The sequence below is a fragment of the Mercenaria mercenaria genome, chromosome 7 (assembly GCF_021730395.1).
Source record: "Mercenaria mercenaria strain notata chromosome 7, MADL_Memer_1, whole genome shotgun sequence".
In the NCBI taxonomy this organism is placed as follows: Eukaryota; Metazoa; Mollusca; class Bivalvia; order Venerida; family Veneridae; genus Mercenaria; species Mercenaria mercenaria.
The window spans coordinates 32,077,951-32,105,482 of NC_069367.1; the positions used below are offsets into that span (position 1 = coordinate 32,077,951).

The following is a 27,532-nucleotide window of genomic DNA, read 5'->3' on the forward strand; positions in this document are numbered from 1 at the left end:
GATGGTGAACTCCGGTTACGTTACTCCAGATTGATTAATAAAACTACAACGCATAAATTAGTCATGCATATGAACCAGATAAAACGTAGAAAAAACATGAGCGAATTATGATTTTTTAACGTTTGTATTTTGCAGAATCAGAAGTACACAAAAAACTCGTCTCGGCTTATAAAAGTTCACGTTGGAATCAGCAGTAAGTTAAACCAAGTAACAAATAGAGGCAGTTCATTACATTTTTTTTTCAGTGAAATATTTTTACTGTGAAAAAAATCAAATGGTTAGAAAATATAAAAAGGAATAAATTTAGTCAAAACATGAAATAAAAAGAAAATTTGCTTATTTACTCATGAACACATCTCGTGGTTATGCCACTCGTGAACATATTGCATCTTGTGTTCAATAGTGAAAAATATTTCAATAATACTCTGAAACAAACACATACTAGTATCCTCTCTGTAACAATAGGACAGTAATATTGTAGATATTATATCATATTGAAGTTAAAGATAAACAAATATCAACTGTTCTTCTGTAATGTCTGATCCTTTGTTAGCATGGATTTCACTTAATGTTCTTTAACGATAGAAGTCCGATTAAGCTACTTGGTGGTGGTGGGGGTTGGGGGGAGGGGGGTGGCGGAACCTATAGTCAACTGCCTCGTGTTGTAATGCTTGCTGCCGTTCCCTGCTGCTTAATTAACGAATCTTTCATTGCTATGGCCACCACGAGAACATGCATTTATCTTGTGTATCATGATACCAAAGTGCTGATGTAAAATTAACCATTACCCCGCTAAATTTCTGTAACGAACTTGTCCATCTTTCAGTATGGGCAGTATCATTAACTGTTAAAAGGGGTGCTTGCCAAAAGGATACTGACAGAATGGCGAAGAGTGAAGATCATGATCAGACTGCACGGATGTGCAGGCTGATCATGATCTACACTGGTCGCAAAGGCAGAATCAATCGTGTCCAGCATGATAAAGGTTAACGTTCCGTCGTAGAATATAGTCATGTAATTATTAAGAGTGTATTAACATTTATGATAACAAATGTTTTTCATTACATGCAAGGATGACTAGTGAACTTGGAGCAGTTATTCAAAAACACAACTCCAGGGTAGCCCGAAACGAAATCAGAAGGTTAGATGCAATAAAGTTTGCAACAAGTGCATTTACACAGGTATCATATTTCTTTCTGTCTTTATTGCTCAAAGTTAGCTCCAACTGCTTGTTTCGCCATTTACATGATATACTATTTCAGTTATTTATACTGACTGCTCTTGCCATGTTAAAATGCAAGGCAAGTGTACACTGTTTTTAAAATATTCCTGATGCACATCTCCAATATAAATGATACACAATTTTCCTGTATTACGTAACTTTCCTATACCGGTCATACAATACTAAAACAATGACTCTATGAATATAATTAAGAAATAATATATCTCATCTAGTGATTTGTCGTTGAATAAATCATTGTTTGTCGTTCAGATCTATTATTGCGAAAGAATTATATCACGAGGGCGCATGATTTATTCAAGAGCAAATCACTAAATGAGATATATTATTTCGATTCTAATACGTTACCAAGGATTTTTAAGTATATCCTTGACGACATTCATTAAAAATTTGCCCGTTTTCAATCGATTTCTTTTCGATTTCTTTTCCAGCGCGTCGCTATGCCGTTTGACACAATGACGTAATAATTGTGACGTCAGAACAGTGATTTATTATATAATAATCCACTGTGTTCTTCCTTCTTTGTTTAATAGGGAAATGAATCGGATCGTGTTAGAATTGCAAAATCAGTTAGTTTTGTACTTTAGCAATTTTATCAACAGTCGTTAATATTAGAAGTCTATAATTTCAGTTTCATGCATACATCTTTTACAATTATATCCTTTTGTATCGGCCGAACCTAATAGGCAACACTTGTTTCAGCATCAAATCAAGTCTACTTTTAAGTATAAACATTAAAATTAAAAACAATATCCGAAGCCTTTGATCATTTTTCGTAGTAATTTGTGTACAACATTGCATAGTTTTGACGTCAAACCGTAATGACGTGACAGCTGGAGGCCAATACGTGATTTTGGCTCCGCCTTTGAGTCAATACATTGAGTCATTGATCATGTGACTACATCTAGACCAATGGAAAGCATTATATATATATATATATATATATATATATATATATATACACACAAATTATTCAGTTTAAGTTTCAGTTTATGATCATAATAAAGCCGACACTTAATGATGAATAATTATGAGAAATGTACCTACTAGTATGTAATAAAAGATTGAAACAGATCTTCACTTACTGTTTCAAAATCATCAAAAATAATCATTGTGTGCGCTGGATTTTTGCCTAAGATATTATGTATTACTTTGTTATAGAAATATGTTTAAGTTTAGATATTCAAGACTGAATTTCTGAATGTCAACCCAGACACAATGGTGACTTATGTAATTGTACGTAATTTCACACACAGTCACATATCCAACTTTATATTTCAGTTCTTGTATTGCAGTCAGAGAACATTGAGGAACTATGTAAGAAGCCCATCAACGTCAGTCATGCAAGTAAGATTGATATTTAGATAGCTATTTTGAATTATAAAATATAATGTGGAATAAGATATATATAATTAGCGCTTTCAATACTGATGCTCAAATTACTGTTATAAAAAATTAAATTAAGGTACACCTGTAATGATGTTGTTTGCGCTTACATTTAGAGTAAATGTTCATGGCACATGTTCCAGATGTCGCCCAACCTTAATCGAAATACTATAGTTTGCAAGAAACAATACTTCATTTTAGGTTAACCAGCTTTAATGAGTATAAGTTTTTATTTAAACAGTTATGTTTTAACTAAATTTGAAACCGTCATTATGTTAACAAGCTTCTACTGAGTACATGACGGAGAATAAAGTATACATGCGTGCGCATAATAATGTGTATCGATGGGATTATTTTTGTCCAATATGGTTTACCGTACAATCGCTAGCATCGTTTTCATTACAATCGTAAACATTATTTACCGTACAACCTAATAGTATTGTTTTCCATACACTCTAGCAATGTCAAGCAAAAATGCAATTTTCAATGAAATATCTCGTTTCACAATGTTTCTTTATAATGTGAAGTTTTCTTCTTCTATGTAAATTCATGTCTTCACTACAAGTTTATATTGTATACAAATGTATGAGGCCATAAATGTATAATGACATTCAATGTCAATAAAGTTATGTTATGTTATGTATGTTTTGCTACTTTCTGTATAAGGAACGTAAAAATAAAGATATTTTTTGTTAAAGAATTTTTTTTTTTAAATAGAAATCAGTTAGATATGCTAACTGATTTAAATGAAACAATTCCTGTATCTTTTTGAAACAGTTTCAGGATGTCGTTACTGAGGATTTTTTAAATCAATGGTCTAACAGAGTTAGTAATATTATTGGTTCATCTGGAGGAAATAGAAATAAGCTAAGATTATATGAGCCGCGCCATGAGAAAACCAACATAATGGCTTTGCGACCAGCATGGATCCAGACCAGCCTGCGCATCCGCGCAGTCTGGTCAGGATCCATGCTATTCGCTAACAGTTTCACCAATTCCAATAGGCTTTAAAAGCGAACAGAATGGATCCTGACCAGACTGCGCGGATGCACTGGCTGGCCTGGATCCATGCTGGTCGCAAACCCACTATGTTGGTTTTCTCATGGCGCGGCTCATATAAATGTTTTAAGACAAAATATGAAGCTGAGCACTAGAGTAAAATTATGTTACCGAGTAAACATCGATCGCCTTTTAGCAAATTTAGGTGCGAAGTTGCTCCTATCCGCATTGAAACTGGTCGTTATGAAGGTTTCAGGAAATAAACATTTTGTAATGCTGTAGAAAATGAACATTATGTAGTCTTACAGTGCAGCACTTATAACGACATAGAGTACCTCTTTTCTAGGAAGCTGTTACACATTAAAGTAGTTTTCACAACTGTCAGAAGAAAAAAGTGTTATTTTTTATTTTCTAACTCTAATATAGTAAAACTTTGTGCCAAAACCTGTTTCTACTGAAGAGCATTAGTGCCATGTGCGTTTTTTTATTAACTCGAAATTTCGAGTTAGTAACTCGAAATTTCGACTTACGTAACTCGAATTTTCGAGTTAGTAACCAGAAATTTCGAGTTACTAAAGTCGAAATTTCGAGTTACTGACCCGAAATTTCGAGTTAATTAGTCGAAACTTCGAGTTAGTAACTCGAATTTTAGACTAACGTAACCCGAAATTTCGAGTTGCTATCTTGCCCTTTTATCCACAAAATTTGAACGTCTGTCCGTCTGTCAAAGGCCAAAAATGGTCGACTTTTGACTCTTCGAAGTGGAATCATTTATCTACACATCAACGTATTGTATCGAACATATAGGGACTTGAACATATACTACCGTACATCAATGTATGACCTACCATCGCCTCTAGAGCTACTCTAGATTTCAAACTTATCCAGGATATATACCCTCATTTGCATGTATAGTATGTTCATGTGGTAGGGGCTCGAACTAGATCGAAAACCTTCCAGATATGGTCAAAATAGTGAAATATTCTAAGTTTGAATACTTCCCGGTCTCCTTCTATGACCTCTCCTCAAAATGTAGCTTTGTCCAGGTACCCAATCTTGGTCATAACTATACTTCATTTAGGGGATGTCTATATTTCATTGACATATGGGCTCAAACTAGGTAGAAAACCTTTCAAACTTAAACATGGTTTAGGCATCTGAGGTCTCCCTCTAACATAAAAGCTGGGAAGTCGCCATATGACCTATAACTGTGTCGGTGCGACGTTAAACCCAACAAAATCAATCAATAAATAACATGGTTTAAATAGTGATATATTCTATGAGCAAACCCTGTAGGGCAACCGAATGGATACACTTGGCCAGGACCTATACATCACCGTAAACTATTGTAGTTGGTAACTCGAAATTTCGAGTTAGTAACTCGAAATTTCAAGATACGTAACTCGAAATTTCGACTTAATAACTCAAAATTTCGAGTTAGTAACTCGAAATTTCGACTTAATAAATAACATACATCCGGCACTAATGCTCTTCCGTATGTTTCCTTATTTTGCAGCAGAGACAGCTTTTAATTTGTAAATAATTCATACCTTGTAAATAAGGTACTGATGGTTTAGTTGATACAATGTTCTATGTATGTGCCGAAATATCTTTGCTAATTAAGGTATTAGATCACTAATAGCAATGCTAACAAAATGGCCTTTGCTTGGTATATTCTGAAAGGTATCCGTGTTTTGCACTATTTTGCAACTTTTAAACAACTGTTTTTTTTTTATAAATTTTGTATAACTTATGGTATTTCCTCAAGCTCAAGTAGAGACGAATTTCAAACTGATAGCCACTATCCTAAACGTTTGCAGAGAACTCATTTTACCATTAATTTTAATAAAAGAAACATCAAACTATTGGTAAACAATTATAAAACACAGAATAAAAATGTCAGTATCATTTTTTCTATGGTGTCTCAAGTAAACGGATTTAATGAGACAGAATTAATACTTCAACATTGAAAAAATAAGGTCGAATGCTGTGTTTCTGTTTTGAATTTTGCTTACTCCATTTAAAAATAGGGCCTTAGGGCAGACGTAAAACCTACCTGACTTTCTTTCAAAATATATAATCTAAGAGTGAAAGCAAAATGCTGAACTCTTATACTTTGTACATCTATGAACATTGATGAGACTTTAATGAAGATTACTACTACAATTCTGAAAACAGTTACTTCACGAAAAAAAGTTTGTTTAGGTGCAAAAATCTCTTGCTTAATGCATTGCTTCTTTATACCATGGTCATTCAATATATCAAGCAACTGTTGCTTTTTGACATTCTTCACAGTTTTTTTAATATATCTATATTTAATTACCTCTGAACACATTTTTCACAACTGTTCCTTTCCATTTGCATTTCATATTCATAAATATTTTATGTATTCATAGGTTTCTGTTAATTAGCATTGAAAGAATACTAGACCACAGATCGAGGGCTTAGAGCGAAACTGGTCTATCTGCTTCTATTTCTATATACAGATAGACCAGTTTCGCTCTAAGCCCTCGAGATGCATTCTTTTACTGAATGACGCTCGTATTTCATAAAAAGCAACAGTTTAATCATTTGAGCCGTGCCATGAGAAAACCAACATAGTGGGTTTGCGACCAGCATGGATCCAGACCAGCCTGCGCATCCGCGCAGTCTGGTCAGGATCCATGCTGTTCGTTTTTAAAGCCTATTGGAATCAGAGAAACTGTTAGCGAACAGCATGGATCCTGACCAGACTGCGCGGATGCGCAGGCTGGTCTGGATCCATGCTGGTCGCAAAGCCACTATGTTGGTTTTCCCATGGCGCGGCTCATTTATTGCGTCATTCCTTTTTTTTTTCGAAATATACGAGCTATACAAAAAACTGTCCCCTTTTAATATACATAAGTTATTTTATGTACAGGTGCTGGTCAATGCTATATTTGGTGTTATTGTTGGAGCTATATACTGGAAGATAGACGATTCGTGCAAATCAGGTCTGCAAAACAGGTATATTCTCTACTTTCTATGTAATTAACCACTTAGTATTTACTAGTTCTATTAATGCTATCCACATTTGATTCAAAGTTTGTTGTCATTTAGACAATGACATTCATCTTTACAAGGATGAACGCTCGCAATTTTTTGATTTTCAAGGACACGGTAGTGATTCATGTAGCGCCAAGGAAGATAACTGCTGCTGGGAGTTTGGAAGCTGGTCTGTCGGATTAAAATTAACGGAATAATATTAGAAATAGTTGTTATTCCGCAAATGTATAGACTTCTTCATGGTTGTTTACTTAATAGAATATATCGTCTATCTCACAAAAATACTAGTGTCGAAATGGCTTTAAACTGCTAGAACTGTACTGAACCCTATATTACTAAATAATGTAACTCTTCTGACCAAAAGAGCGCAAGTGCATTTTTACATTCTTTTCAATTTTATAAACTACTCTGTCTTACTGAGATATCAGATGTACTAGACGACTGCCTATCTGTACCGAAATTTATGTAGTTCTTAAATCTACTTTTCACAGAACAATTAGATATCGTTACAGAAAATCATATACCCGTACGTAGCCAAATAATTTTGTTTTCAATATAGAAACAGTGAAATTTCTTAACATTGGCGTACGTACTTTCAAAGAATCCGATAGGAAATACTTCAAAATCACGAATATATAGCAATTATAGAAATAGCACAATTAACCTCAGCGCATGTGCAGATATCTATTTCTAGACATTAACAATGTCATTTTTTCAGGCCCTAAGAAACCGAGATAGAAAGAAATGAAATTTCAATATAACAGTTGCTATTTGCATTGTCTGAAATCGTAAAAATGTACATTCTTGCAATTTCGTGGAAGGTAACCTTACTTTTGGTGTGAATTAAGAAGAACTATTAAACCAACTGTAACATTTTTGTTCTACTCTCATCTTGCTATTCTCCATGTATTCAGGGCTACTTGAGTTGAATTGTTAAACTAAATTGATATTTTTTTCGGGTTACTGATAATTAAAACGATCTGGGAGGTCACCTTCTAGTCTTTGACTCATGTATGTTATTTCACAATTTGTATTTATCTTAAGGACAAACTCTTTTATTAGTACATAATTCTTATGAATATTCTTTAATTTGGTAAACGCAATTTGTTCGTTTTTCTATTACGAAAATTTATATGAAAGCTATCACGACTATCTGTCATTTATATGTATGAAATTAAAACTGTACAAAAGGTTTCTAGCATTTTTATCAATCACCTGCTATTTTACTGAGTACCCAATTATGTTCTTGTAAATGTAGATATTTTTTTTCAGAGTTGGTGCATTCTTTTTCATCATCATGAATATGGTGTTTGCCAATTTGTCAGCTGTGGAACTTTTTATCAACAACAGAGCCATCTTTATGTAAATATTTGATTTCAAATAAATTGACATTAACAAAGCAGCAAATACGACATTTGTTGTTTTGCCAATGAAAGTTTTGTTTTAAAATCTTGCGTACTATAAGAACAATACTTTGTCTACAAAGGTATATTTTCAACAAAATCGAACTGTATATATATTAAGTAACTCATTTTACCGCTTTTTTCCATTTTTGAAAAGTCACAAAAATACACCAAAATGTCCAGAATTTAAAAAAAGATGAAAACCAAAATAAAATAACATCATTTTTGTGCCCTGTCAAAAAGAGCATTTTTTTAACAAACAAAAAATAACATTCTAACACGACCCGATTTTTTTCCTATTAAACACAGAAGGCTGAAAACTGTGTGTTTTTTTTTCTGACGTTACAATTATTACGCCATAGAGTTAGACAGCATATCTGAAACAGTGATTTGCTTATAAATAAAATCATTTTTGTTGTTTAGATGCGTATTATTATATCACTCGGGCTGTGCTCTCGCAAAACAAAGCACGCAAAGCTAAAAACTATTTCCCAAAACAAGCTACATGTTTATATTCCTATAATTTTCAAGTGTATTTTTGTGACTTTTTAAAAATTTGATTGTGGCAATAGAATGAATAGAACCATGCTATTGAGTGTTTCAATATCTTTGCAAATTTTAATATACTATTAACAACATATCGATATAAATATCTGCGTTATTTAAAAAAAGGCTTTGAGCAATTTTCAAGGTCTTTGGAAAAGAGAAAATGTCGGTTCATTGTTAAGGTGTAATAAGACTTAAATAACTCATTAATATACCTTTTTACGATGCTATTGGTTGCCCTGATGTTTTACCGAATGTTTGGATTCTAATGCGCATGCGTTCTTTACGTGCGTCAAAAGAACACTCAACAATAAGTAAACCTACATAAAATCATCATTATATTACGAATTGTTTTGACACAATAAAGATGATATAATTAAACAAGTTTTTATACAATATGCTTTGATTAAAGATAGGCATGTTATTAATATAAACCTTACCTGAGAAGCCGGCTTTATTTTTATTTTCGTCAGAAAAGCATTCCCTAGTCTATTCCCACACACAATGCAAATATAAAACTTGTTCCTTACACTTAATAATGTCATATTTTCTTTCATTTTATCTGTAAAGGGAGTTTCTTTTCTTCAAACTTCAAATAGTTGCTGTATATATTTTTTTCCGACTTGAATGACATCTATTATGAATTATGACGCTACTCTTCGTAACTGAAGTTACTGTTTTAAGTAATTAAACCGGAAATTATTATGTAACTATTATGCAACTGACATGATAAAACATAGGCCACATTGCTGATCAAGACCATAGTATTATTTCGAGGATGCCACCTTATTAGACGATCTTATTACACGATATCTAAAATTTTAAAATCTGTAAGAATATACATTGGAACATTTCCTTTTAAAACGATATTCGTTTAGATATAAAAATCTAAATTCGTAAGATCAGGATCAAATCAAGGACTTAAATTACAATTGAAATTTATTTACTGAAGGAAAATACCTAGTAATATTATCTTTAATGTTTATTCCTAATGTTTATATGCTGGATCAATTTCATATTCGTAATATAATCGAAAATGTATCGTGCGCAGAAGTCATTAACCTTCAATTAAAAGAATAATAATGATAAAAAAATAGAACATCGTCTAACAACAGATAAAGAATGTAAGTGCAGAACACCCTTCCCCGCCCCCTCTTTGTTATTTGACCGCTGTTGTCACCATCCCCACCATGTTGATATTGTTAAATTAAAACATTAAAATTTAAAGAATAAATACAAATACAAAAAAGTAACAATTTTAAGATGATGATTAACTTTTTGAATACGGAATGAATTGATCCCCATTTGGTACAAAATCAAGGCGAGACTTTCTCCGTATTTGTTAAATTGAACATTCTCTTGATTAAACCTTAAATTTCAAAATTTCGATTTTTAATGATTTAACTTATATCATGTACTAAGCTAACTGCGACAGGTGGTAAGTTCTGTCAGATCATGTTAGGAAATCAAACAGAGGCTTTTTAAATTCATGGAAAATATCACTTTCTTATCTTTCTTTAACATAAATTTGTCGAGATGCAAGATCAAAATTGCTGAAAATAGTTTATTGCCTGTTTATTATGAATCCTTGATCCGTTTTGACTTGACTAGTTTTAATGCATATTAGTTAAAGCATCTCATTTTGAGCAAGGCAGTTGTGGTTTTGCAAAGATGTACACATATTTTCCTTTGTTACGTGGTGGTAATTTGCTATACATGTGATACAGACTCAAGATTGATCGAATAGATTGAAAAATGTGATATAACTTTAACGTAGTTTATATTGTGTCAAGTCCTTTTTCCCTGCTTAGAGTGCGCATGCGCGAAAATTTATTTCCATTGCTAAGGATCTCGCCAGGTATAAATCCATCTATATAAAGTGCAGAAATGTGCTTATAACGCGCTGGAACAAATATAAAGCATTGGAAGTCGCATTATATGTGACACCAAGAAAACAAATATTTGAAATATATGTAGGGTAATGAATTATAATATTACACACGTTTCATATTGAAATGTACAAAACTTTTTTTTTTTCTATATCATACTCCTTCTACATGTAGCATTCAAGTACACGTAGTTACCTGGTTACTGATTTGTTTCGTTACACTATTTATTACCTTCTTAAGCTGATTTGTAGCAGTTTTATTGATACGGATAAACACCATTGGTTTAATAAGAATAGTCTGATTTCGAGTTTATCGTTTGCGTCGGCATTCTCCGGCTTTGACGATGCTCGCGGAACTACAACTACATTTACAACCGAAGCATGCCGAGATAGCAAACGGGAGTATGCAGTACTTGCAGGTCAATTACTTAAGTGTTTCTTTTTCAGACATGAGAACTTGAGCGGCTTTTATCGGACTTCTGCCTACTTTTTATCTACAGTTCTCTGTGATGTTATTCCAATGAGATTAGCCCCAACACTTGTTTTCTCCGCTATAGTTTATTTTATGATTGGTATGACTTAATATTGTTTGTATCTCTTTTTTATAAGTTTAATTAATACATTTGTAATTATTTACAATTTTATAAAGGACTTTAAAAATTAAAACATCCTATGTATAAAAATAATTTGAATCGTCATTCATACTTATGTAATTAATATTGGAAGATTATATGCGAAAATGTCGTCAGAAGTGGGATTTTCCTACAGAAGCCTTATCGAAAATTGATCGAAAAGGACTAATATTTTCAAATCGTTTGATCAAAAAATAAAGATGACCCGATCTGTTAATTGACGGAATTTCCTTCGGAGTACAAAATTGTATATTTAAAAAAAAAATGGTTAAATGTAATTAACCATTGCAGAAAATATGTGAACCAACTTCCCATGTTTTGCTGTTAATATAATTATAATCTATTTACAGAATCTTAAATCTTTTGCAGGTTTAAGATCGGAATTTGAGCGCTTCTTAGTATTTTTCCTCGGCTTATTTATGGTGACATTTGCGGCGTCGACTGTAGCCTTCTGCATCAGCGCTCTTGTCCGAATTTTTGCAATAGCAAATCTCCTCGTTGCATTGGTGTTTGTTCTGATGATGGTAAGATCTAGATTTCGCTTGCGTTTTATTTATCTACCTAGGCAGCTAGATAAACTGATTATGCAACGAATGGTTGATGAATCCGGTCTTTATTTTCATGAAACTTCTTTCTGTACTTCTGCACGTTTGGATTAAAATCATTTTACTATATAGAATTTTATTAAAACGTTCTTTATGAAAACTTTGGAATGCACTAAGAAAAATCAACAAATAAAAAAGTAAAAAGGTAGGGTCGTGTGCTTAATATTTTGCTAGGATGATTTGAAACATTTAGACCTCACACAAGTTCCATAACGGATGTCTATAGGAAAATCATAACATTGATAACATTTTTGCGAAGAAAATTTTCTGCAATGTAGATTTTAATGAAAGCACTGAACCAACTCTATGCAATCAAAGTTTTCGAATTCAATATTTAACTTTCAAATCGGGAAAATGAGACATTTTACTAAAGCGTTCTCATAGTTTTAAGAGCTGATATAAATTACACTGAAAAAAGTTCATAGAAAAAGGTAGGAAAGCAACCTGGAAAATTAATTGCCACAGAAATCCTAAACGTTGAATAAAAATTTATTAGTATTCAAAATAAAAAAAAAAAGATTTTGAATGGTACAAATTTTGAAAAATATATCCGGTTTACAATGGCGTATTCTATTTAATGATATCATCTATAGTATTTCGAATCGAGCCTTTTTTTTACTAACAGATAATAGATTGTTTCCCGAAAGAGAATTTCCCCTATTGAATAGTAAGCGTACGTTTTATAAATTATTAAATTAAATTATTACTTTTTTTTGCAAAAAGGGTTTATACCCTTGACAGTATTACTGTTTCTTAAAGAAAACGCGTTTGTTTTTAATTTTTTATAGTATTGTCATTTTATTGTATTTCTTATTCACTTTACGCGTTGTTAGATGGCCAAAGGCTATTAGTCTGAGAAACAGAACTGTTGAAAGAGCTAAAATAGTCATGGCGTTATAGACGCCCAAGGGATACTCTTGAAACCTTTACATTTTAGTGGACGACATAAATGCAACAGTTTTCATGTGCTAGGTATTTTAAATGATGTGTATTCAAGAAAGGGCAACCGTAGCTGTGGTATTCAAGAATTAATTAGTGTTTGAACATAAATTTACATGGATAGTACATTTCTCAATAGTTGCAACAATATACAGTATTACGCTTCTACATTTTTCTTACGATGACATTAAATATATAGTGGCAGAATTAAGTAAGTTGTGTTTAATTATTTTGTTTGATCTCCTGCTACATAAAATAAATCAAAAAGGTTATTCTTTAAGAGAAGAACTGACAAAAAATTATTTCGCATAAAAATGATATGTATGTATCTTATATGTAGACTTATCTAAAAATCGGTGGCTGTACAACCAATATATTGTATATCATGTTTTAATATCAGCAATGCTTGTACAGCCGCTAAAGCACATACAAAAATGCGAATCTTGTTTAAAAGTCAGCAATGCTTGTACATCCGCTAAAGCGAATATCGTGTTTAAACATCAGTAATGCTTGCACAGCTGCTAAAGTGAATACAAAAATGCGCATATCATGTTTAAATATCAGCAATACGATTAGTCTTGAACATTTTCTCTTCTTGGCATATAAGACAAAAATTGAAAGCTCATGTAGTTAGTAATATCATACCCAAAGAATGAGTGAACTACATTTATAAGTGTAAGTATATAATCATTGTTGCTTACCATAGTGTACTTTTTGGTGAGAGAAAAATGAAATTTCCATAAGCACACAGTGTAATATTTGGGTCATGGGCCTTGCCTAAGATTTAAACTTTCGGTGTCACTACTCAGGATGAAATAAATATCCTAGACCTATTTTAAAACTGCAACAAATATACCTATTAGCCGTCCTGTTACCTATTGTGCAGAAATGATAGTTTTACTTTTCAGAAAAATCTACTGATAAAACATGCATACTTCTCATACAAAATGCATCATTCCATATAACTATGCTAATAATCATGGATTACAATTTTAATTTATAAAATACAATACTTTTGAAACACATCCAACACATTTTACACTAATGGGAGACCACTTCATATGGTAAAACATAATTACATTGCATAAACCCTCTTCTTTTGCAACCAAGCAAAAGCCCTGTGAGTTGGTTTGATCAGACCTACTGGTGACTGTAAGTTTTCAGTTTATTAAATTACATATTTTGCTTTGATAGCAATTATTTTATATAAAGGAATAAGGGCTTACGAACTACAAGGAATTATGCTTTCACACTTTTACTTATAACGAGCAAAATATATTTTACATTGAGAACTGTTATTTATGGTGTTAATTTTTCATTGGATTTATTTCAGTTGTTCAGTGGCTTACTGGTTAACTTGGACAGCATCCCCAGCTTTCTTCGCTGGTTAAAATACTTGAGTATATTCCGATACAGTTTAACAGTATGTAACATTTTGTTATACTGCATTATACAACTGTATTTTCTTAGTATCATTCTTTCGTTATTTTTCCAATATACCCTGGATAGTTTAATCAGTTTACACAGCAACCGATAGAGTTTAACAGTATGTAACATTTTGTTATACTGCATTATACAACTGTATTTTCTTAGTATCATTCTTTCGTTATTTTTCCAATATACCCTGGATAGTTTAATCAGTTTACACAGCAACCGATAGAGTTTAACAGTATGTAACATTTTGTTATACTGCATTATACAACTGTATTTTCTTAGTATCATTCTTTCGTTATTTTTCCAATATACCCTGGATAGTTTAATCAGTTTACACAGCAACCATTCAACTATAAGATCCATAAGAATATCATCAAAGTGATCACTAAAATGTAATGATGATACAGATTATGAAGTTAAACATATCGTCCTAAGATCTTCTATCTTATCTTAGTATGTGCACAACATTGTTTTATCAATTATATTAAATGCGTTAAATATGTGCTCGATTGACACACGAGGGGGTTTCCATGGCCGATTGGTTAGAGTCACTAAAATAAAGAAATGATGCAAGAACATCTTACGGAAGCATAGAAAGCAACCAGGCATAATGACAGCTGACTCTTTTTGACCGGGTCAGTTCATGAGAGGTAGGGAAAAGTGTACTTAAGCAAAATTCTCTTATATAGCAGGCTTTGAATAGATTCCACGATCCCAAAAGACTCAACACTGAATACAAGTAGGGGGGTATCTTTGAAGGCCGCCACACGGCACTTATAGACTGCTGTTGTGAACTTGCGGTATTTCATCTCCGTGAAAAACTGTAAAGTTGCCACAAAACCTGTAATTGTGTCATTTAAATGCACGTGAATTCACATATAAGGTCTGCAAGGTAGTCTAAGAGAGACTGTGTGACCGTCTTCTTGTTAAAAAATGCCTTGCATATCAATCTGGATTCCTCTACCTCTGATTTAATTGTTTTGAGCACCTAAAATTATGATGATTGTGTAAATGTTGCCTTTACAACTTCACATGTTAGAAATTATATACAAATTATTACCCGGTACTGGGCAGTAGAGTTTAATACTTTTGGTATTTCTACATGAGATACTTTAATCTTGTAGATTATCTTTTATAACACCACCACATCAATAAACATATTTTATTAAAATCTCAACGATAAACTAAGTATTATTGAAGTGTCCATGTTATAAATTTCCCAGTTTTCTACTCCTGTTGTTAATTCTTTTAACTGGAATGAAACCTGAATTGTGCTAAAGGAAATATTAAGTTGAATTCATGGTGTTAAAGAAGTTATATATCCACATGTATCTAGAACTCGTTTTACATACACTGAATGATGAATATTTTATTATCTAAAAAGCATATAGGATGAACATTCTTTTCTTTCTTTCATAAAAGGAAGCTTTTTGCAATAGTCATCAATATCTTACGTTTTTTTTATTGAATGTTCCCTTTTATATAGTATAAACTATACTCAAACCAATCGCCATTTTTTCTTCTCGGTTAACCTATGTTTTGTAATCAAATGTTTATATTATTAATATCAGTAATCAAGAGTATCATGTATCGGTGATTAAGAGTATCGGTGATTAAGAGTATCATGTGATTTAAGTGTATATTGTCGTAGCCAGAATGACATTTAACTTCTGGAAAGGCTTTTGCCGAACTTTATGTTTTTGCCGAACTTCATGTCAAACTTTCACGTCTAAGACAACAAGATTGAATAATACGTAACAAAATATAAATGATATTGTTTTTCAGTTAACTTACCTAGACCACGTTGTGAGAAATATTCAAATAAACTATATTCAGAACACTTATTTATTTATTTCAGGCTCTGAATATAAATGAATTGAAAGAAATGGAATTTACCCCATCGGAGCCAAACTCAACGATACCTTGGTATTTAGGCGGTGTACTTCTTATCATTATGCCTTTAAATATCATTTTCTGTTTGTATACTAGATAATAACCGTTATTATTAAAGCTTTGATTCCAATAAACATTATAAATTTATTGTTTAATAACAACGACTATACTTACAAGATAAGTATCAAATGAGTTTCATTTGCTTTAATGACTGACTCAATATTTATTCGTAGGAGCTTTCCGGTGTAACTTAACTTCTTTCATAAATAAAAAGCCAGTCGTTCTGACACAAAGTCCAAATCTATATAAATATTTATATTTGACTTTTACTTAACAAACAATAAACATGTACTTATATCATAAATTCAAAGAATCCCGTTTTTCAAGCCTTGTTGTTTTTTTTCTGCCTATTGCCTGTCCGTGTCCGGAAACATTCTTATTCAAGCCATTCCTTCGAAACGACTCGAAGATAGAGGACAAAGATAGAAAGTGAATTATTCAATAACCTTAACTCTCCCTTGTTTACTTTGATAATAGTTTCTCTTTATGAAATTTACTTAATATATAATACTTTTGTCCGGAGAATAAGTGCAAAACTGGATTTCGTTGACTATTCATAAAAGAACTTGATATATTATAAAATCTGTGAACTTATCCTTTCGAAGCATAGAATTTAAGTGAAATAATAGTATTCTCAGTTTGACTGAGTCTGTGCATGTGAGGTAATGAATGCGCAACACCCTTTACGCCCCTAGCACCGGCTTAATAGGAATTATATTACAGTAAAATGAATGTATTTGATAAACCTACATTTTCCCCCCAAGATACTTTTCTTAAAGATTTCAATTTTTAAACGCTAGTTTAATCCTTGATACTAAAGCGTTACCTAATTGTGGTTCATAACTGTCGGGCTGCTTATATACCTTTCACAAAAAATATTTCGTGATGAAAATAAATGCTATATAAACTTGAAAAGCGATAACTACAAAGTGTTGCATCATTCATGAGATTATTCTACCATAAACAAACACCTAGAGCTTATCAAGTATGGCCGCCGGCTTCCGACACGCGACAAACGAGCTTCTATTGGAAAAAAAAACAACAACAAAAAACAAACAACTATTTGGTCTGGGAGTCCTTCTAGTACTGATATTCTCATTTTCCTGTTCAGAGTTAAAAGTTGTTCTTTCAACACTAACACCGATGTACTTTTTGCTGATGTTAACTTTACGTCTTTTTTTCTACATTTCAGTGTATCCGGAAACGATTACTTGATACAACAAGGAATTGACTTCCATACAGATTGGGATCTTTGGGTCAATTTTGTCGCGCTGGCTGTGATAACTATTATAATTTTAGTTCTTGCGTACTTGAGACTGCGTTTCATGAACAAGTTAAGATAAAAACGCGATGAAATAACATTATTTATAGCTATTTACATAATGGGAGCAAAAACCAACAAATCAAAATCGATGATCACTTATATATTTAGAAAGTTAGAGGTCACTAGTACATTTGTTGTAGAATTTTTACTCTTATTTCTTTTTGTACCACGTTTTATGATAATCTTTTATTTGTTTTAACATTGACGCATAAAATTATGGAGAATACACCAAAAATTTTGAAGATAAATATTACAGTTTAATTTACAAAGAGTGAAAGAGATTATGCCATTTTTACCCAGAATACTTTACAAAAAAATAACACGAGAAAATGTCTACACACATAATAGACAGTTTATTTGGGATATCAGCGATTTACATACAGCATCATTGCTTTGCGAATACGGTGCAAATATACCCCATTACAATTTTTCCCCGTTTAAAAAAGAAAAGAATGTACTTTTTCACATTTTCATTGGATTTTTGTCAATTGTCTCTTTCCATATTTACATTATTATTCTAAGCTTAAGCAATCTAATTGTTCCAGTTCAATGTCTGTATTGCCTCCCAAAACTAAAACCGGGAAAGAGTGATAAGTGTCAATGTTTCCGATTGAAGCTGAAAGACACAAGTGCTATCTATGATTTAAGTTATATATGTAGTTTATACAATTAACAAATATTCTAACACAGCATTCAGGTTCTTCCCAATATCTTAAACATTGCTAGCATTTGACTTCGTATATGAAAACCATAAAGAAAATTCAATAAAATATGTTTAAGCAATCATATAACATTACATACATTACATATTTTATTGCCACAATTCATTCATAAAATGTCACAGAAACACGTAAAAACATTAAAAGTTATAAATGCCGTGTTTGTTGGGCATTTTATTTATCTTTTCAAAAATGTATTTGGACGAGATACTCTACTTTCGAAATACTTTAAGGTGTCAGATTGCAGAAATTCTTGTAAGAATGCTTATCTCACTTTTCACATTTTTGAAAAATGTAGTTTGAAACAAATGGTCGGGAAGAGTCAAAATACCTTCAATATTTGAGAAAGTTGCTGAAATCATTGCAACTTTTTCAAAATGGGTTGACCTATTCACATAATAAAACAAAATGTGTTTTTATTACCATGTTTAAAATTTAAAAATGCGTATATCAAGCAATTTGAAAGATATTGGCAAATAACCAAATGTTGCGTTAGACGATCTTATATATTTACGTATTTGTTATTTTGCCCATGCTTTCTTTTTTTAATATTTAACTTACGCTAAGACCAGTATGTTCAACATAATCAGACTATGGTATCATATAAACTCACTCATTTTTATGATTTCGTCCTATTTTAGAAAAGTCACTTAAATAAAATATGTAGAATTTACAAATTAGCGAAAGGCGTTATGAAAGAAAAGAAATAACGCTTTTATCATATCTTGTTCAAAAGAGCACTTTTATATTTGTGTGTATGTATTTATGTGTAATATTTCCAGAATAAATGTACAAATTAAGCACATCTGAGTTCTTATATTAAGGCCATACCAAATTGATATGTCGTTCGTCGGAACTACCGCATCAATAATTTCATTCCCGAGAAAAAAAATAAAAATCACCCGCCCGCACGTACATAAAAATCTCCGAAAAATTTTTTTTTTCCCGATTACGCGGTCCGGAATAATAACGGCAAGCAGGTTTTATCGCTGTTTTAATGCGTCAAAGTGATATTGATCGGATTTCATGCATCCGTAATACATGTTACTGATGACCAAAACTCAAAAAGTCAGGAATTATGGTGTTGTTCATCATTTGTTTTAAATCTGGAGTGTCTGTGCTAGTGCCACACATGGCCTTCGATGTGTCGGTAGGTAATGAAGTAGGCACGTTCTACTTTTGTTCAATACAGTGAAAGGAACGAAGCACGACTTGTAAGACGTGCACGGGGATTCAGTTAAAAATATTTGGAAATATTGTTCAGATATAGTTTTCAAACCATTTGTTATCAGTTGTTTAGTTCAGTATGTTATATCTAGAGCCCAAAGCTGAGGCCGACTACTATCTTAAAAAAATGTTTGTTCACAGATCCTGACCGACTTATCACATTGTCTAGGCCAAATCTTTTTGAACGTAACTTCTTTAGTACAGTAGTCAGATATTCTATCGAAACGCATTTAGTCAATTTAAAAATTGTTTAGCTTTTCAAATAAGTAGTGTAGATATAAAATCTGTCCTTTTGTAACCCCAATTTTGCCTGTTTGTCTATTACTTGGCTGTGAATTGATATAACGAAAAAAAAAACTGGAAAAAACAGACCTCCCCAACTCTAAATTTCTAGTTCAGTCAAAGCAAAACAAACAACACTTTAAGGGTGGCCATATAACACTTTAAGGGTGGCCATATTGGGAGCATTCTTTGTCAGTCTTGTTATCATTTTTGCCTGAAATGAATCTCCACCACAAAAACATAAGCTAGCCTGATCTGTTAAGAAATTATTCCAAAGGGATTCGAGCAATGTCGAAGCATCTGTATGACCAACTCTGTTTGGTCTCACTGGTCAAGTGGTTTGTTACTTCCCTTCACCTCTATGGGTTGGAGTTCCACTAGGGGCACAAAGTTGTTCATGTGCCGAAGCCATCTAACTGTGCTTCAGAAGAAATGTTATTCCACACATGTGCCTGTTTTGTCTTAAATATTCCTTATGCTGTGCCGTTAAATAGGCAGGCCTTCAGATTAATGTAAAAAAATCAAAATTAAAAATAAGACACTCATCCCTTAGAAATTATAACTAAGAAAAACCAAAGTGATTCAGTGAGGTTTGGCAAGAATTTATTTGCAAAATCATTCATGTAGTCTTTAAAACATAATAGAAAAGCTATATACATTGTTACCCACACTGTAAATGTTTGATTTCTGTGTTATTTCTAAAGAAATGTTAACTTCATGTATAATCATAACCGCCTCCTCAAGGGTCCAAGCTGGGAAAAAATAAATAAAAAAAGCCCGCTCGCTCCATGTAAAATCTACCCGCCCTTGAAAAAATCAAAATTGAGAAAAAAAAAAAATAAAATAAAAATTTCTCTCGCCCGCTCCAATTTTTTTTGAAAATTTTCCGAAGAACTATTAATCAATTTGGTATGGCCTAAATGGTATATACTCTCGGAAAGGATAGTTTCCATGCGTATTTTTGTGGCTTTTTAGAAATGGGGAGTGGTAATAAGATGATTAAAATCATGTCTTTGCTTGTCTTGGCGTTTTAAAAACCACATTGGTCGAAATGTCTCCGTCATTTCAGAAAATGTGTAATTTTTAAGATATTTGACAGGTTAGCTCTTCTGTTCCGTATATCATAGCTTTTTATATCTTTTTTTTATTGTTATAATAAAATAAATTTTGTTGATTTCCGATCCTTGCAGGGGGAGTCTTTTATATTTTACAGATATCATTAATCATAATATTGATAAATCAAAATCTGTGTTTAAACAGTTTCAAAAGTTAACGATATATAACTTAGAAACAGTACAAGCTATAGACGAATCTACAATGCGGTTGGTTGTCTCGTAGTTTAATCGGATGTTTTGATGTTCATGCGCATGGGCATTTCACGTGTGGCAAAAAGACCGTTGAACAATATGTAAACCTACATTAAATTGTCATTATATTATGAATTGTATTGCCACTATAAAAAACGATTTTGATTACACAATTTATTGTAAGGAATGGCTTGATTAAATATGATAAAAACCTGTTCAATACCAACATATATCAAATTAAAGAAAGAGCTGAATACGGTCTGCGTATCACATGAATAAGGGTTTGATAAGAGTATTTTATGTAGAGAAGTGCTTTTTAAAAGATTTTCCTTGTTACAATTGTCGTCTGTATATGAAAAGGTTTCTTGCTTTTGTGACTTATTCAGGTTGCATATTAAAATGACTACTTGTTTGCTTTGATATATTTGTTATAAATTATTTAACTGATTTATTATATATGAGTATTTTTCTTTAGTATGGTATGCAAACTCAGTTGAAATCTGTTTTATTATATATATGCTATATAATAACTGAATCTCGTTACACTGAAATCAAGGTACGCTGCATACAGTTTATCTATGTGATATGACTATGGTCTAACTTTGCTTATGAAACAGAAATATTGAAATAATTACAAATGTATGTTTTGCTTGACCTTCACTTTTTTATAGGTGTGACGTCATTGTCCAAAGATTCATGAATAGCGAATATGCTATTTGTTATAGCGGGATCAGTTGGCCTGTTTTAGAAATAAATAAAAATAATAAATAAAAAAATCCTTTAATTGATTTTTTTTATGTATTCTAATCAATTTGATTTGTAGCATCTTTATTAGGCTCGCAGCCAACTTTGTTCAGCTGGGACATTTGACCCCTTTTAGGGGCTGCTAGAGCTAAAACTAGAATTGCCTTTATACAGCGTCTCATGAACAGCTTGGTGGATCTTTGTCATACTTGGTCTGGAGCATCATTATAAGGTCCTCTTCCAAATTTATTTATATAGGAACTTGGGGCCTATTAGGGACCACTATAGCTAAAAGTAGATATGCCTTTCTTCGCATTAACCACTAAAATGTAATGGATTTTTATCAAACTCGATGTGTAACAATATCATAAGGTCTCCTGCTATTTTGTTACAAATGGAGATAGGGACCAATTTAGCTAAAAATATAAACACGTTCAATGACCTCTTCTCATGAGCCGCTTCATGAATCTTGATCAAACTACTGCTGTAATTATTCGTCTAAGGATAAACGAAACAAAATTGCAACCCTACGAAACCTATGAGAAAAATTAAAAGAGAACCATTTAAATTGTAAAAGTGTGGTGTTTAGTTTTGCAATTTGAAAAATGTTAGATGAAAGATGAATGTTAGATGAAAAATTCATAAACTTCTTTCCTTATTACAATTCGCCGACCATCATTTTTAAAGATATTTCTTGTTTAATCTTCATAAGCAAATAATTGAAATGTTTATTAAAACTGCTTTTCGTTATTCTCTAGTTTTGTACTTTGTACCCCCTTCAAACTTCTAGTTGTAGGGTATGCAGGGAGGATTGATGGGAATCAGTTTGTCCAGTATGTCACTGTTCAATCCCGGCCCTTTCCAACACTTGATTTTATACATATATCGTGTTGAAATATACAATATGTTATAGGAGCTATAAGACAAGTTCAAATACCGGGTCCTACAATTATTTTTTTCTCGGACAAATAAAGGGTAGGGGCGAGAGTTGAATTGACATTCTTTGTTGTTGCTGTTTCCGGACTCTTTGTAAGTAAGTGTGCAAGCCACAGCTTTCAAAGTTCAAAAGAAAATAAATAATTATTACTTGAGATAAAAACCCTACTGATTATTAGGTGTGGGGCCTACAGGTCAAGGTCTAAGCCAACCACCATCCCTCAGATATTTACTTTTAATTCAGTGTCTTGACATTGTGCCTTTGCACAACGACCTGCGCACCTTGCGACCTACATACATACAACACCATGTAGATTTTGTTTCTATATTCAATTAAGAAACTCATATACTTAAAAGAGTCCCCAACCTACGTTGCTGATAATCTGCGAACGGGCGTTTTATGCCCCTTTCATAAATTAGAACATGTAAAGAATAAACAATAAAAGGTTCTGAACTTTGTAGGATGAAACCAAAAAAAAGTATTAAAATAAGAATGGCACATACGGCAATCGAATTTGGAGCACCTTATACCGGCATACGAAATTTTCTGGAATAGAAGTATCATATTATATACGCTCGGGTTGAAAAAAAAAGCATGTTATGTTATGCCCTTGCCCTTCCGTCCGTCTGCCCCTCCTTTCCTCCACAATTTTAGTTTTTGTCGTTAAGTCATACAACTTTCAAACTTTACATACTAACTAAGCATCACCTGAAAAAATATATTGTTTTGGCGGCCAATTCACAGTAAAATGCAGACTTAAAATGGTTTCCAAACTGTAAGTGATGAATTAAAATTGCTCAAGCTTTCAAACTTTACACAATGGCAAAGTATCACTAGCGACAGATCCCTATTATTTTGGAATCAGTGCCAACATAGAAAACGATACAAATTTCTATTTATCTTCTAAGAAGAAATTTTAGTTAATCGCTGTATTAGATTTGTTGGTATATATGCGCTGTGTAATCTACAAGAAAACAACACAAGGCAGTGATGTTGCGAGTCAAGTTGCCTGTTATCTTTTGAAAAAGTGTCATGTGGGGTCAAAAACTAGGTCAGTAGGTCAGATCAAAGGAAAAGCTTGCGAACACTCTAGAGACCACATTTTTGATCTAATCTTTATGAAACTTGGTCAGAATATTTGTCTTGATGATCTCTAGGTCAAGTTTGAAACTGGGTTTACTAGGTCAGTAGATAAGATCAAAGTAAAAGCTTGTGAACACTCTAGAGAACACATTTTGACTCAATCTTTCTGGAACTTTGTCAGAATGTTAGTCATGATGTTCTCTAGGTTAAGTTTGAAACTGGGTTATGTGGGGTCAAAATTTACGTCAGTAGGTCAGATCAAAGGAAAAGCTTGTGAACACTTTAGAGATCACATTTGTGCCCCAATCTTTATGAAACTTGATCAAAATATTAGTCTTGATAATCTCTTAGTCAAGTTAAAAACTGGGTTATGTGGGATCAAAAACTAGGTCAGTAGGTCAGATCAAAGGAGACGCTTGTAAACACTCTAGAGACCACATTTGAGCCCAAATCTTTATGAAACTTGGTCAGAATGTTAATCTTGATGATCTTAAGGTCAAGTTTGAAACAAGGTTATGTGGGGTCGTAAACTATGTCAGTACATCCGATCAATGGAATAGTTTGTGAACACTCTAGAGACCACATTTGTGACCCAATCTTTATGAAACTTTGTCAGAATGTTAGCCTTAATGATTTATTGGTCAAGATTGAAATGGGTTATGTTGGATTAGAAATTAGTTCACCTGGTCAAATCAAAGGAAAAGCTTCTGAACACTCTAGAGGCCACAGTTTTAACTTAAATTTATGAAACTTTGTCAGAAAGTTTGTCTTAATCATTTCTAGGTCAAGTTTGAATCTTGGTTATGTGGAGTCAAAAACTAGGTCACTAGGCCAGATCACAGGAAAATATTTTCAACACTCTAAAGACCACAATTTAAATTTGAAATTCATGAGAATTTGTCAGAATGTTTGTTTTGATAATCTATAGGTCAAGTTCGAATCTGGGTCGTATGGGGTCAAAAACTAGGCCACCCGGTCAAATCAAAGGAAAAGCTTATGAACACTCTAGAGGTCACAGTTGTACCCAAATCTTTATGAAATTTAGTCTGAATGTTTGTCTTGATGATCTTTAGGTCAAGTTCAACTCTTGGTCATGTGGGGTCAAAAACTAGGACAGTAGGCCAGATCAACTCTGGTGAGCGCTATATAAAACCATCATGGCCCTCTTGTTAATAAAATATTTGCTGTCTGATTAAGTAGTTTATGTTTTTTTATATGATTTTCTTGTACAATGAATTAATGCAATTAACGCCTTATTAAAATTTAATGATATTAATTACAGTCAATTCTCGATATCTCGACTTCGTCGGGACCAAGGATAAAAGTCGAGATATCGAAAAATCGAGATAACCGAAGTAAGGTCAACTAAGATTGGTAGGTAGGGGTAACGCAATCCCGTATTGATTAAAACACATTGCTGTTTTAGAGAAAAAAATCTGTATATTTGTGCAAACACATGTTTTATATATTGATTGATCATTCTATCTGAAATAAATCATGAACAAAGTCTTTTGTTGTTTGTTTAGTGTACATTTTAACCTTTGTTAAGTCAACTTCCTGGTTTTTAATTACCTCTTTTCACCATACTGTGATATGTGCAATGCACATGATGTGAAACTCGCTCTTAAGTTAAAACCAACTAAATTGTCTTCTCCTTTGATCGATACATCTCGTCTGATTAATTTAAGAAATGAAAACGAAGATTCTTTTTTATTCTATTATTTGAAAATAACATGATAAACAATATAATACAAAACACATATAATATTATGTACATAGCACATTATTACAGAAGGTATTGATAAGCACATTTATTAAAAGTATTTATTGAAAGCACAAGTAATCACAGAATAAATTGTATTGAAACAGCGAAACTTGCCCTGGCTTCCATAAGTTTCTTCGTCACGTAGCGGTCTATGATGTTGAAGTTTGAGAAAATGGCGTCGGCGTCGGATTCTTGTTCCGGAAAGACTTGTAGTGTCTCGCAGGCATCCTTGGCTTGACATTTGGTAATTTTGGGAGGTTCAGCAGTAATAGCAGCAGCAACTCTTAGAGCGTCATTAATAATGTCAGAATCGACGACCGGTGTGTCCCGAGCTTTAATTATCTCTGACAGGATGTCGCAGTCAGAGACAGATTCTTTCGCAGGCAGTTCGTCGTCAATGGCTACATTGTCGTCCATAGAGATGTTTGGGCCCAGAATTTCCGCAAGCTGTGCTGTGTGTCATCGACGTCATCTTCCGAGAGGACCTCTTGCTGTTCGGGCAGTTCGAACCCGGCATGTCGGTAGCAATTAGCTATGGTTGACGATTTGATTTGTGACCATGCACGTTGCATCATACGGAAGGCGTCCAACACATTGATGGCAAGCTCAGTCTTATCATCGATTACTTTGATTTTTTAGGAGAGAACTTGGCGTCTGTAGTGAACTTTCAAGTTCTTGACGACCCCTTTGACCATTGGCTGTGTGACACTTGTGGTTCTTGGAGGCAGGAACACAAGTTTGATCGCCTTCAAACTGCTTATCTCTGGATGAGCAGGACAGTTGTCAATGACAAGAGCGATTTTTCGGCCACGTCTGTCCATACGGTCATCAAGTGTCTTAATCAATGTCTTAAAGAGATTTGCCGACATCCAGGCCTTCTTGTATGCCATGTACTTGGTAAGCAGCGTCTGTACATGCTTGAAACATCTAGGTTTTTTATTTGCCCAGAACAAGTAGAGGCAGCCTTTCTGATCCGGATTTGTTTACACAGACTAAAGCTGTCAATATTTCTTTGTTTACTTTCCCGCCGTGGCATGTTTCAGTTTTGTATTCCAGGGTTTTGTCTGGCAGAGCTTTGTAAAATATAGCTTTTTCATTAGCGTTGAAAATGTCGTTTGGGCTGTAACTCTGCAACAAAATAGAATGCTTGCCTATCCAGTTTGTGTATTCCTGGTCAGACTTGTCGGCTGAGGTAGCTTCGCCGCTGACTTTCTCGAACGTGAGACGGTGCCTAGCTTTAACTCCCTGAGGCCGATATCGTAACATACCTGCTGCGGCGGGATAAGAATTACCACCTGACATCGAAGAACATTATCTAACCTTATCATAATCACACTCGCATACAGTCAGCTGAAATCATGCAGGGAAACATTATTAACTTGGATGTAAATTAAAATAAACTTACAAAATATTCGAAGTTTGAACAAATACTTTTTACATTTAATTTCGTCCGTAGCTTATATCCAAATAGAACAACATTTTCACTTCGAAATATTCACAATTTTAACACGCCTACTGCGTTTAATAGTTATCTGAACATGAACTCCCAGAAATAGAAATGCATCATTAACAATGAATATTTACATCAGCATTATTTGAAATTTACACCCGTTTTTGTGAGAATATCAATGGTTTATTTTGATGTATAATCTGTTTCTAAACATGCACACAAATGTTGTGTGTTACGCGCCGAGACAGTTAAATTGTAATGTTTACATCCATCTTTGAATAATTATTAAATTTACAAGCATGCGTTCATTTACATATATATTTATTTTTGTATTTTATGAAACATAACATTTCACGACAATTCATTTGTCTGATAATGGAATCGCATCGTCGGAATCATCGTCCGACGGAACTGATATTTCAGAATCAGCATGATAATAAATAAATATTTTCTTCATTTCAAGAAAGATCTCTGGCCGACGACATTATTTTACTCTTTTAAAATACAATATCAACGAAACACATCGGAGATCGTTTTTTTATTATTTCATTTACATTACCGCATAGTTACAGACATTTATTTTAACAAGGGAACTAATTATTAGCACAACTAGTAATTATTACATCAAAGAAATAATAGCCAGTA

At 33.0% G+C, this 27,532-nt stretch overlaps 2 protein-coding genes across 2 annotated transcripts in view; one reads left to right on the forward strand and one right to left on the reverse strand.

The window, feature by feature from the left end:
* The window catches only part of LOC123554599 (broad substrate specificity ATP-binding cassette transporter ABCG2-like), a 34,669-nt gene extending 15,774 nt beyond the window's left edge, over positions 1-18,895 (forward strand). Inside the window, exons 8-17 of the mRNA XM_045344850.2 lie at positions 136-193; positions 1,073-1,181; positions 2,522-2,587; positions 6,525-6,610; positions 7,922-8,011; positions 10,934-11,058; positions 11,488-11,642; positions 13,996-14,085; positions 15,955-16,022; positions 17,242-18,895. Of these exons, the coding sequence (XP_045200785.2) occupies positions 136-193; positions 1,073-1,181; positions 2,522-2,587; positions 6,525-6,610; positions 7,922-8,011; positions 10,934-11,058; positions 11,488-11,642; positions 13,996-14,085; positions 15,955-16,022; positions 17,242-17,392 (998 nt within the window). The 3' untranslated portion in view covers positions 17,393-18,895. The remainder of the gene's footprint in view (positions 1-135; positions 194-1,072; positions 1,182-2,521; positions 2,588-6,524; positions 6,611-7,921; positions 8,012-10,933; positions 11,059-11,487; positions 11,643-13,995; positions 14,086-15,954; positions 16,023-17,241) is intronic.
* The window catches only part of LOC123554600 (narbonolide/10-deoxymethynolide synthase PikA2, modules 3 and 4-like), a 68,562-nt gene that overhangs the window by 31,176 nt on the left and 9,854 nt on the right, over positions 1-27,532 (reverse strand). The window lies entirely within an intron of this gene.